This window comes from Artemia sp. Qi Xiang Cuo, unplaced genomic scaffold, assembly GCF_049724085.1.
Source record: "Artemia sp. Qi Xiang Cuo unplaced genomic scaffold, ASM4972408v1 HiC_scaffold_39, whole genome shotgun sequence".
Classification (NCBI taxonomy): Eukaryota; Metazoa; Arthropoda; class Branchiopoda; order Anostraca; family Artemiidae; genus Artemia; species Artemia sp. Qi Xiang Cuo.
Genome location: NW_028297448.1, coordinates 1 through 12,644, shown reverse-complemented (window position 1 = coordinate 12,644; position 12,644 = coordinate 1). Strand labels below are relative to the sequence as shown.

General features: G+C 37.3%; 1 protein-coding gene across 1 annotated transcript; it reads left to right on the top strand.

Moving 5' to 3' along the window:
• Positions 1-1,207: 1,207 nt before the first annotated feature.
• LOC148938892 (uncharacterized) lies at positions 1,208-1,645 on the top strand. Its single transcript, XM_089107465.1, has one exon. The coding sequence runs from the start codon at positions 1,208-1,210 to the stop codon at positions 1,643-1,645; it is 438 nt and encodes a 145-aa protein (XP_088963591.1).
• The last annotated feature ends 10,999 nt before the right edge of the window (positions 1,646-12,644 follow it).

Sequence of the window (12,644 nt, the reverse complement as noted above, 5' to 3'; positions counted from 1 at the left end):
CCTACATAATATTTGCCACAATTGCATGGTATTTGATAGACCCCTCTTTGGCAAGTAACTTGGGTTTTATCTTTACCAGAATTTAGAAATTTATGATTTAAAAATTATTTGTGAATAATATGTACAGATTATTTTTTGTGCAAACTTTTTTTAAGATTTGTAGTGATTTTTGGGATGTAGGGGAGGTAAATTATGTTTAAGGGCTTGTCAGAAATCTCACATGGTAAACTATTCATTAATTTTATGGGAATGTCTTTTCAGTCTACAGTTAATTACACTATTAATAAATGAAATAGGATACCCATTTCCAAAAAGTATGCCCTTGATTAAGTTTGATTCTGCTGTGATGTGGGAATCAGAACAAATGTTTAGGGCACAATCAACAAGGGATATTACAACTGCTCTTTTAACATGTGGGGGGTGGTTTGATTTAAAATGCAAATATCTATTGTTATGTGTTGGTTTTCAATAAATAGTAAAATTGAGTTTATCAAAGCTACAAATAACTACCACATCTAGGAATGGGATTTTATTTGCAATAAGTCCCATTCCTATGAATGAATGGGATATGAATGAAAATCCTGATGAATGGGATTTTATCGCAAATAAATCCCATTCTAGATGTGTTAATTATTTGTAGGTTCAATAAACTCAATTTTACCATTAAATTGAGTATTTTCAATTGACTCCCACACATGACGCCTCAGATATGTAGAGAATAAAAACAAAAAAGCTAATGCTGAAACAAGTATCACAAAAAGGGGAAAGATGATGACTATGAGAAGTTTGCAAAGGGTCAAAACAAACTACAAAATCTCACTAAACAACTCTTTTCAAACTTTGAGTCCAAGCCTGCAGGTTATAGCAAGAGAAACCCCAAAAGGTTCTAGAACTACATATCCAGCAAAGATCATATTAGACATTCAATAAAGAAGCTAAAGAAATCTAATGGCACAGAAGTTACTGACCTGCAAGAAACTGCTGAGTTACTCAACAAGCAATTTGGATCAGTGTTTACCAATGAGCCTGATGGTCCTCTCTTCAACAGTACAGTGTATAGTGTACCAAACCCTATGCCACCTATCATAATTTCTCTGGTGTCTGTCATGAAGCAACTTGAAGTGCTAGATGTTAACAAGTTGGCAGGGAGGGGTAACACCCACCTAAGGCTCCTAAAAAAACTAGCTAATGAGATCTCAACTCTACTATGTCAAATATTCCAGAAGTCCCTTCACTCAAAGACAGCCTTCAGATTAGAAAAGCTCTCACATTACACCAATATTCAAGAAAGGTGAAAAGACAAATGCAGAGAATTATCAGCTTAACCTCAGCTGTAGCAAAAGCCCTGGAACATATTGTGAATGCCAAAATTTTGACACATCTTCTGTCCAGCAGTATACTGTCACTGGACCAGCACAGCTTCCTTTCAGGAAATTCAGTGGAGACCAACATGGTTGAAACTTACAATATCATCATTGACCTTCTGGAGAAGGAAGTACCTGTTGACCTTATTTTGCTTGACCTTGCTAAAGTGTTTGACAAGGTGCCCCACAGACACCTTAGGGCCAAACTATTGGCAGTTGGCATCCACAATTTCCCAAACCAGGTGATGTTGTCAGTGGAGTTCCTCAGGGTATTGTTCTAGGCCCCACCCTTTTCTTCATTTACATAAATGATAAGACAAAGGAAGCCACAAATAACACCATGCTTTATACTGATGACTGCAAGCCAGCCATTCCACAAAGCCTGTGATCAGACCTCCAGAGAATCCAGAAGTGGACCAGTGAATGGCTACTTGAGTTCAACATCAACAAATGCAGTGTCCTCCATTTCAGCAATAACAATCCTCACCACCAGTATACCATACATGGCCAGAAGTCATGATCTGATATTTAGCTACAAACCAGTCATGAAGAATGATGCTTGGGAGTACTTGTTGATGAGCAACTCAAGTTCTGCAGGCATTGGCAACAAGTAGTGTCAAAAGCTAACTCAAGTCTAGGCCTGCTGAAATGTACTGTCACCAGTCATTCCTGTACACTCTTCCTGAGACTTTACAAGGCTATTAATAGGCTGTTCTTGGATTTTGGAACATGTTTGACCTCCCCCTCCTACAAGCTTGATACCAGAATAACCAAAGGAGTTCAAAGACGTGCCAACAAAGGCATCATGGGTCTACAAAATATGCAGTATGATAAAAGACTAGAGCATCTAAAACTACCAACACTAGTCTTCAGACATTGCAGGTGCAATATGATGCTGACCTACTAATATAATAGTTAACCAAACAACACCCTCCTCACAAAACATACAGGTCAACACAGCACTAGAGGACACTTGCAGAAGCTAACAAAGTGAAGACCAAAATGCATAAAACTATTTTACCAAGTGTATTACCAACAACTGTCAAGACAAAACCATGACTGCACCCACTGCTGCCTCCTTCAAGTCAAGACTTGACAAAGAATGGAACAACAAGCCATGGAAATATAAGTGGTACAATCCATCCCTCTCAGCTGCCAATTAATGCAACATCACTGGGCCCATAACACAGTGACATTCCAAATTACCATCATTGATGAAGCAGAACATATCCAGCATGGACCTTAATTTTGCTTCAAAGTACAAGTTAAGGTAGTTATTAGTTAAAGTAATTATGGATATTTGAATTGCCTGATAAATGAGGTTTGAATTTTTAGAAATAAGTATTTTTGGAATATGTTACTCTTGAACAACTTATTTATAAACTAGTGATGTTCTTAACCACTTTTCAATAACTTAACTAGTATTAATAACTTCTTTGTGTGGTTACAAAAATGAAATTACTTTGGGGCCCTTTAAGGGCTCAAGATGCAATTAGCCCCAGTAGCATTTATTGAATTATGAAAGGGCATAACAAAAGGCATCAAATGACATTTTCACTTTCATCTTAACTAAATTATATGACCCACTGCAAATTTACCAACAGGTCTATACCTATTAAAATTTTGAAAAAAACAACATTTTACCTTAATTTTCAGTTATCAGTTTCTTTTTCTCTGGTTCTAGTTTTCAAAATGCAATTCCCATTATTTGAGTAGAATTTTAAGCCATATCAATAGGTATTTTTATATCAATTATTAAATTTGTGAAGCTGAAAAGTTTTCTTGAACTTTATTTAAACAGAACAACTGTTTTGCAAGGTCTTGGTTTCTTAAAACAAATATTTTTAAAGGTCTTCAAAGGCCACTGCCCTCTAGGGAGGGAAGGGGTGGAGGTAGGTACATCCAAATATCCTCCCAGGACAGACTTTGGTAAATATTTTGCTGTTCATATTTTTGGCTTACAAATAAAGTGAACATACCTCTCAATGCCTTTTTTTATGCTCTTTCCAAATATAATAATCACTTTTGCTGCAATGCAATTTTACCCCCACCCCTATATGGAACAATATTACTGTTTTGTTGTCATTTTGGCTAGTTCAGAAAAAAATTGTACATATAGAATAGGCTAGGCCTACTTGGTCATCTTCAAAACAGTGGTTATTAACCCTAGTTGGGTCGGCCTTTTTTGAAGGAAACATGCTTTGCAAATAAAAGTAGTACAATTAAATTCCATATTTTATGATATTTCAAAATATCATGGTCTTTTTTTAACCCCCCCCCCGCTGATGGTCCCAAATACAGCCCTAGGGCTAAAAATACATAAAAGCAAAAGGAAACAATAAAAATATGGAAATTAAAGGTCTATATTAGGGGCTATTGAGAAGGAAACATGTTAAGAAAATAGTTCTTACTTCATAATTAAATAAAAAAACAAGTTTTTTTTTAACTGAAAGTAAGTAGCAACATTAAAACTTAAAAACAGAAATTATTCTGTATAAAAAAGGGGCTGTCCCCTCCTCAACGCCTCGCTCTTTACACTAAAGTTTTTTATTGTTTAAAAAAATAAAGTTGTGAGACAGAGTCAAACTTTAGCGTAAAGAGCAAGTAATTGAGATAGCCTCTTTCATATACAGAATAATTTTTGTTTGTTTTAAGTTTTAATGTTGCTCCTTACTTTCAGTTAAAAAACCTTGTTTTTTAATTAAATTTCTGAACATTTTTGAATTAATGAAGGTTTTGATTTTGGCTCACTGTACATGAATAACCAAAACAAAATTTGCATGGGCTTACTTGAAAGTTGTTTAATTTTATTTACAAACGTTTTTATTAGTAATAAATATAAATAACTTAGGTAACGAACTTCTATATTTGCATATTTCTATTACGTAAATTAGGGGGTTTGCCCCTTAGTCAATACCTCACTCTTTATGCTAAAGTTCGAATTTTATTCTAATTCTTTAAGAATGGCGCCTTAATCACAAAGGCCGTTAGTTAGAATATATAGCTCTTAAGAAATTAGTAAAAAAAAAGTTTAGCGTAAAGAGCAAGGTATTGACTAGGGGGAAAACCCAATCATATATGTAATAATTTCTGTTTGTTTTAAGTTTTGAAGTGCTCCTTACTTTCAGTTGAAAAACTTGGTTTTTTAGTTTTTGATCGTTTTTTAAATAATGCTGGGAAATCCGGTGCCCCCTTCATAGCAATGTCCCTTCCCCCATGGGAAGATCTTCCAAAGTAACATCCGACCCTCCCCCCCCCCACTACCAGAAAAAATCCTCCCTGAAAATGTCTGCATACTTCAAAATAACCAATGCTATATGTAAACATTGGGCAAAATTCATAACTTGCAGTGCTTCCCCCGGGGACTGTGGGGGATTAAGTCATCCAAAAATACATAGTTATTATATTTTTCAACCATTTTGAACAAAATGGCTATTTCAAAATTTTGATTGGGTGACTTTGGGGAAAAAATGAGTGTGGAAGGGGGCCTAGTTACCCAACATTTTTTTTGTCACTTAAAAAGGGCACTAGAACTTTTAATTTTTGTTTGAATGAGCCCTCTTGCGATATTCTAGGACCACTGGGTTGAAAAACTCACCCCTGGGAAAAAAACAACAACAAATAAACATGCATCTGTGATCTTTCTTCTGGCAAAAAATAAAATTTCCACATTTTTGCAGAAAGGAGCTTGAAACGTCTACCAATGGGTTCTCTGATACGCTGAATATGATGGTGTGATTTTTATCAAGGTTCTATGACTTTTAGGGGGTGTTTCCCCTTTCGAAAATAAGGCAAATTTTCTCAGGTGTGTAGCTTTTTATGAGTAAGACTAAACTTGATAAAACTTATATATTTGAAATCAACATAAAAATTTGATTCTTTTGATGTGTCTATTGGTATCAAAATTCCGTTTTTAGAGTTTTGGTTACTATTGGGCCGGGTTGCTCCTTACTTACAGTTTGTTACCACGAACTGTTTGATATACAGGATAGCATAATTGTAGTTAATACACTTTGACTAAGAGTCCACTATGCTTTACCTTCAAACTCCTAACTAATGTGCAAATATACAGCCCAAATTATATATTTCCCATGTATTTCACCAATATGTCTGTTGTTCCAACCCATTTACCTGTAAATTAAATAAACGCTGACTAAGCAAGAACCAGGAAAACAAGAGTGACAGGTAATAGAATACATGGGAAACATATAATTTGGGCTGTATATTTTCACATTAGAGGGGGGTGGGTGTTTTAAGGGTAGAATATATTTGAGCTGCAGGCAAAATACACTAACTACAACTACTATGCATATTCTAAAGTAAGATTTTTTTTTTTCTTAATATGTTTCATCCTCAACAGCCCCTAATCTAGACATTCACCTCCCATTCCACCTTTTAAAGCATTTCATATAATAAATTGGTAATATTCACAAAAATATATTATAAATATTACCTTAATTCCTTGATCCCCACTTCTGAGCAACTGAGTTCCATGATGTATCTGTTCAGTTCTATGTTGATGATTTATTAGGGAATCTCATTCACATTTCCATGGTTTGTTGTTCCAATTTTGTTTTGAGTATTGCTATTGTGGAAACAGTAACTGTATCTTCACTGAGTCCATTCCAATCATTGATTGAAAAAGGTGTAGATGGCATAGTGCTGAATAGCTGCTTTGCACCCATGCCTATTTTAGCTTATTAGTGCTAGTGTTCCTAGTTTCTTGCCCTGGCAATGTAAGTAATCAAAGACTTGACCCTTTTGACTTAGTTTAGTGCAGTATTCATGCAAGTTATAATCGAAAAATTGACGATTTACGGACTTTATTCACTTCGAAATGTAGTAACGCCATCTACATTCGTCACTCTATGGCAATTTGGACTCCTAAAATGGCCACCAGATGGCAATGTTGTGACTTTGCCGGAAACCTCCTACAGACGCACACGCAGAGGCAAGCGCGGAGGAAAAAGAAATAAGTGGCATATTATCCCAATGCATATTTCAGATCTGTCAACCAGATTAAAGACTAAACAGAAAGTTAGACTATGGTTGCTCGTAAAATTAAACTGTCAGACGCACTATGAAATCCCACTGACTCTTACGCCATGGTATGCTGATTCCAGCAAAACTCCTGTTTTAAGTCCTGAACTCCTGTCTGCCAAATCGCAATTTCTCTCTGTTCTCATGACCAATGCCTGCTCATTGACTAACAAGATGAACGAACTAGAAGTCTTCTTGTAAGAATCCAGTGTACCTATAGCAATTGTGACTGAAAGTTGGGATATCATAAATGATACTGGATATATTAAAGGCTACACTTGTTTTTTTAACACCTGCCATGATAGAGGCCTAAACATCAGAGGCAGTGGTGTTGGACTGTATTTTCATAATGACCTCCCATCCAAACTGCTAAGTCCCCCAGTGACTCTTGCCATGAAGTACTCTGGGGTGAATGTAACCCTTCCCAACTGCCAAAGAAGTTTTCGTGCCTGATAGTGGCATCTGTCTATTGTCCTGAAAGTGCAAAAAACAGAAAAGGGCTTGCGATTTACTTGCAATCCTGCCTTGATAAGTTTCTACGTACTTATGCGGCTCCTGCCTTTATTGTTGGAGGCGACTTCAACCAAACCAATAAACAGTGGCTATCCAATGCGCTTAATCTGGAACAAGTAGTGAACATTCCCACCCATCAAAGGGGTAGTATCTTAGACCTGATATTTTTCAATGTCAATGAACTTTATCAATGTCCATGTCCTCCCTTCTCAATGGGCCCATTGCAAACCGCTGAGCTTTTTGTAGTCCTGTTGCAAGCAAAGAACAACATGCCAAAACCAAAAAGAAGCAAAGTTACAGTTCATCCATTGAACTGGGACTCTGTATGTGCCTTTAGTCAATTGATTGATAATTACTCATTTGGAGAAATATGCTCAATCACTGATTTTAGCCTTATGGTTTAAACTCTCAACTCCCTGCTGCTCGAAAAGTTCCGTCAATTTTCCTGACGGAAGTAGTGCCAGTTTTTTAATCTGACAATCTGTGGATCACAAAAGACCTGAAGCGATTGTTATAGATGCCGACTACACAGTTCAGGGTGTATTTCCGCTGCAAAAAGGTTATGGAACCGCATTGTCAGTGTCAGTAGACATGCTAAAAAGAAGTATGTTATTGAGAAAATTGCCCTCCTGCTTGATGGTGATTCTTGTAAGTGGCATTCTGCAGTCAAAAAGATGGCCAGAAAATCTGTTAGAGCTACAGATGCTGAAAACAGATGGGACTTTGATATCAGCAAAAGAAGTCAATTATTTACTTACCAGAATCTGTACCATGTATCCATCATTGAGTGAAGTCAACCTGAATACTTTGATAGAAGACTGCAAATGTGATGAAACCAAGCAAGTTTCTGAGTACAAAGTTTACAGGGAGATACAGAAACTGCAAAATAACTGTGCGAATTGCCATAAAACTATCCTGGGAAATTGCCATAAAACTTTTAAGTAAATACGCGATAATTCTTGCGAAACCTCCAACTTCGGTCATTAATTAGTGCTTCAATGGTCAGTCGTTCCCCCACCCTTGGAAACAAGCTTATGTACGTGTCGTTCCAAAGGTCAAGCATCCCAAAAGCTGTGATCAGTTAAGACCCATTTCAATCATTCCGAACCTTGCCAAAGTCACTGAGTTCTTTATTTACCATGAACTTATGTCACAAGTTGTAGATTCACTTGACCTCTACCAATATGGTTGTTTAAAAGGGTGTAGTACCCCAGTGTATTTAGTTAGGCTTTATCACCTGATCGAGAAATGGCTCGAACCTGGAGACGATTTCGTTGATTTGCTACTCGTTGATTACAGGAAACGCATTTGACTTGATTAAGCATCTTGTGGCTGCAACAAATCATAAAAGATTCGGCGGACGTAAACATATCCTACTGCTTGCTATTGATTTCTTGTGTTCCTGGTACCAGCAAGTCTACACCGTCTTTCCTGAAGATTAATTAAAAAAAAACTTTCCACAAAATAAGTTTTTCAAAGAAAAGTAAAGAGCTCCATTAAACAAAAAATGAGCAAAAATAAAATAAAATAATCTACCAAGCTCGAAACTACCACAAATCAGCATTGATAAATAAACGAAACCCAAAACGAACAGAAATTACAATAAATAACCGAGTCAAACTCAAATCTAGCAGAAATTAACATAAGTTGGGTGCAAAACCCCTAGGGCTTCCCATGGCCAGAACAAAATTTGCACTTTGCTGAAAAAAATATAAATGTTTTTACTTTTATAACTTTAATAAATCAAATAATTTTAACATTTTGATTACTAAATATCAGTATATGTATATTCTACTGACAATGCACATTCATTTGTATTTTTTCAGTAAAGTGCAAATTTTGTTCTGGCCTTGGGAAGGCATAGGAGTTTTGTGCCCAACTTATGTTAATTTATGCTCGTTTTGAGTTTGAATCGGTTATTTTTTTTAATCTCTGTCCGTTTTGGGTTTAATTTGTTTATTGATGCTGATTTGTGGTAGTTTCGAGCTTGGTAGATTATTTTAATCTATTTTTACTCATATACGGTGTAATGGAGTTCTTTACTTTTCTTTGAAAAACTTATTTTGTGGAAGAAGTTTTTTTTAATTAATTTCTGTTCGTTTTATATTGACATAGTATTTTCAGGGAAAAAGAAAATAATACTTTAAATCTTTTCGTTTTCTAAGACTTTATATTTTGGCCTGCTATTTGTATGCTGAAGAAAAATTTTCAGCAATTTTTAACAACATACACCATTTTAAAAATCCGGACACAAATAGTACTGTTTAACTTAGTTTCAAACCTCCTCTAGTAAGTTGACCTGAAATGGAAAACTTGATACCATTCGCAAAAAAAAATCTGTTTACTTTCTTTGATAGCTTGGATACACTTACACTATTTTGATTTGGTTAAATTTTAAGAGCAGAAGTAGCCCCGAAAGTTTGAACATAATACCCTCAGTCGTTCTTGGGATACTGCTGAGAGGCCTTATTGGGAATTAGAATTAACACAGTGTATTTCGATTTAATCTTAAGGCAAAATATAGTTTTTAAATATAATGGGCAATGGAGAGGGTGAGCGTGGAAAGGGGAAAAGTTACCCCCAACCACTTTCAATATTAAAAAGGGCATCAACCCTTTCTATTTTCAATCGAATGAGCCCCTTTCGAAGTTCCCATGACCACTTCTTCGATATAAAGTGCCCTGGTCTTAACAACGATAACAACAAAAAATATTACTAATCACTTTCGCCTATTAAAAAGGGCACTAGCTTTTGAATTTTCAATCGAGTTAGCCTTTTTTGAAGTTTTTACGACAACGCCTTCTATAAAAACCTTATATGCGCCCAGGACATAACTTAAAACCCTTGCCCTGAGAGTTGTGGGGGAGTGTCCTTCTCAAAAACATATTTTCTATCTGGAAATCAACAAGCCTACGCTAAACAAAATGGTTATTTCAAATTTTTGATTGGATGTGTTTGGGTGAATGAGGGACGTGGGGGGGGGGGCTAAGTGCCCTCCAATCAGTGATGACAATGAAAAACAGCACTAACCTTTTGAATTTTCAATTCGAAGAGCCTTTCTTAAAGTTTCTAAGATAACACCATCTATAAAAACCTTGTGTATCCATAGACATAACTTAAAAGCATTACCCTTAGGGTTGTTGGGGAGTGTCCTCCTCAAAAACATATTTTCTATCTGGAAATCAACTACGCTGAACAAAATGGCTATATAAAAATGTTGATTGGATGTGTTTTGGGGAATGATGGGCGTGGGGGGGGGGGTTAGTTGCCCTCCAGTCACTTTCAACTATTAGAAAGAGAACTGGCCCTTTGAATTTCAATCGAATGAGCCTTTTATGAAGCTTCTACGATAACACCTTCTTATAAACACCCTTGTATATCCCAAGGGCATAACTTAAAACCCTTGCCCTGAGGGTTGTTAGGGTGTGTCCTCCTCAAAAAACTATTTTCTATGTGGAAATCAACTACGTTGAACAAAATGACCATCTCACAATTTTGATTGGATGTGTTTGGGGGAAAGATGGGCGTGGGGGGGGGGCTAGTTGCCCTCCAATCCCTTTGGACTATTAAAAATGGCACTATCCATTTGAACTTCCAATCGAATGAGCCTTTTCTGAAGTTTCTACGACAACACCTTCTATAAAACCTTATATGTCCCCAGGGCAGAGCTTTAAACCCATGCCCCGATGATTGTGGGGGGGTCTCCTCCTCAAAAACATATTTTCTATCTTGAAATCAACTACGCTGAATAAAATGCCTATCTCAAAATTTGATTGGATTTGGTTAGGGGAATGATGGGCATGGGGGGGGGGGTTAGTTGCCCTCCAATCACTTTTAACTATTAAAAAGGGCACTAGCACTTTGAATTTCCAATCGAATGAGCCTGTTTTGAAGTTTGTACAATACCGCCTACATTAAAAACCTTATATGCCCCCAGGGTATAACCTAAAACCTTTGCCCTGAGGGTTGTGGGGGAGTGTCCTCGTCAAAAACATATTTTCTATCTCGAAATCAACTACGTTGAACAAAATGGCTATCTCACAATTTTTATTGTTTGTGTTTGGGGGAATGATGGGCGTGGGGGGGCTAGTTGCCCTCCAATCACTTTCGACTATTAAAAAAGAGCACTAGCCCTTTGAATTTCCAATCAAATGAGCCCCTTTTGAAGCTTCTATGATAACGCCTTCTATAAAAACCTTATATACCCCAGGACATAACTTAAGACCCTTGCCCTGAGGGTTCTTGGGGAGTGTCCTCCTCAAAAACATATTTTCTATCTGGAAATCAACTGCGCTGAACAAAATGGCTATATAAAAATTTTGATTGGATGTGTTTGGGGGAATGATGGGCGTGGGGGGGCTAGTTAACCTCCAATCACTCAACTATTAAAAAGAGCACTAGCCCTTTGAATTTCCAATCGAATGAGCCTGTTTTGAAGTTTCTACGACAACGCCTTCTATAAAAGCCTTATATGCCCCCAGGGCATAACTTAAAACCCTTGCCCGGAGGGTTGTGGGGGAGTGTCCTCCTCAAAAACCTATTTTCTATGCGGAAATCAACTACGTTGAACAAAATGACTATCTCACCATTTTGATTGGATGTGTTTGGGGGAAAGATGGGCGTTGGGGGGGGGGCTAGTTGCCCTCCAATCCCTTTGGACTATTAAATATGGCATTAGCCCTTTGAATTTCCAATTGAATGAGGCTGTTTTGAAGTTTTTACGACAACGCCTTCTGTAAAATCCTTATTTGCCCCCAGGGCAGAACTAAAAACGGTTGCCCTGAGGGTCGTGGGGGAGTGTCCTCCTCAAGAACACATTTTCTATCTTGAAATCAGCTACGCTGAACAAAACGGCTATCTCAAAATTTCGATTGGATGTGTTTGGGGGAATGATGGGCATGGGGGGGGGTTAGTTGCCCTCCAATCACTTTTAACTATTAAAAAGGGCACTAGCACTTTGAATTTCCAATCGAATGAGCCTGTTTTGAAGTTTGTACAATACCGCCTACATTAAAAACCTTATATGCCCCCAGGGTATAACCTAAAACCTTTGCCCTGAGGGTTGTGGGGGAGTGTCCTCGTCAAAAACATATTTTCTATCTCGAAATCAACTACGTTGAACAAAATGGCTATCTCACAATTTTTATTGTTTGTGTTTGGGGGAATGATGGGCGTAGGGGGGCTAGTTGCGCTTCAATCACTTTCGACTATTAAAAAAGGCACTAGCCCTTTGAATTTCCAATCAAATAAGCCCCTTTTGAAGTTTCTATGACAACGCCTTCTATAAAAACCTTATATACCCCAGGACATAACTTAAGACCCTTGCCCTGAGGGTTCTTGGGGAGTGTCCTCCTCAAAAGCATATTTTCTATCTGGAAATCAACTGCGCTGAACAAAATAGCTATATAAAAATTTTGATTGGATGTGTTTGGGGGAATGATGGGCGTGGGGGGGGGGGGCTAGTTAACCTCCAATCACTCAACTATTAAAAAGGGCACTAGCCCTTTGAATTTCCAATCGAATGAGCCTGTTTTGAAGTTTCTACGACAACGCCTTCCATAAAAGCCTTATATGCCCCCAGGGCATAACTTAAAACCCTTGCCCTGAGGGTTGTGGGGGAGTGCCCTCCTCAAAAAACTATTTTCTATGCGGAAATCAACTACGTTGAACAAAATGACTATCTCACCATTTTGATTGGATGTGTTTGGGGGAAAGATGGGCGTTGGG

Bases quoted from the DNA above. Each gene is read 5' to 3' on its own strand.
- LOC148938892 (XM_089107465.1), top strand. From the start codon at position 1,208: ATGTCAAATATTCCAGAAGTCCCTTCACTCAAAGACAGCCTTCAGATT.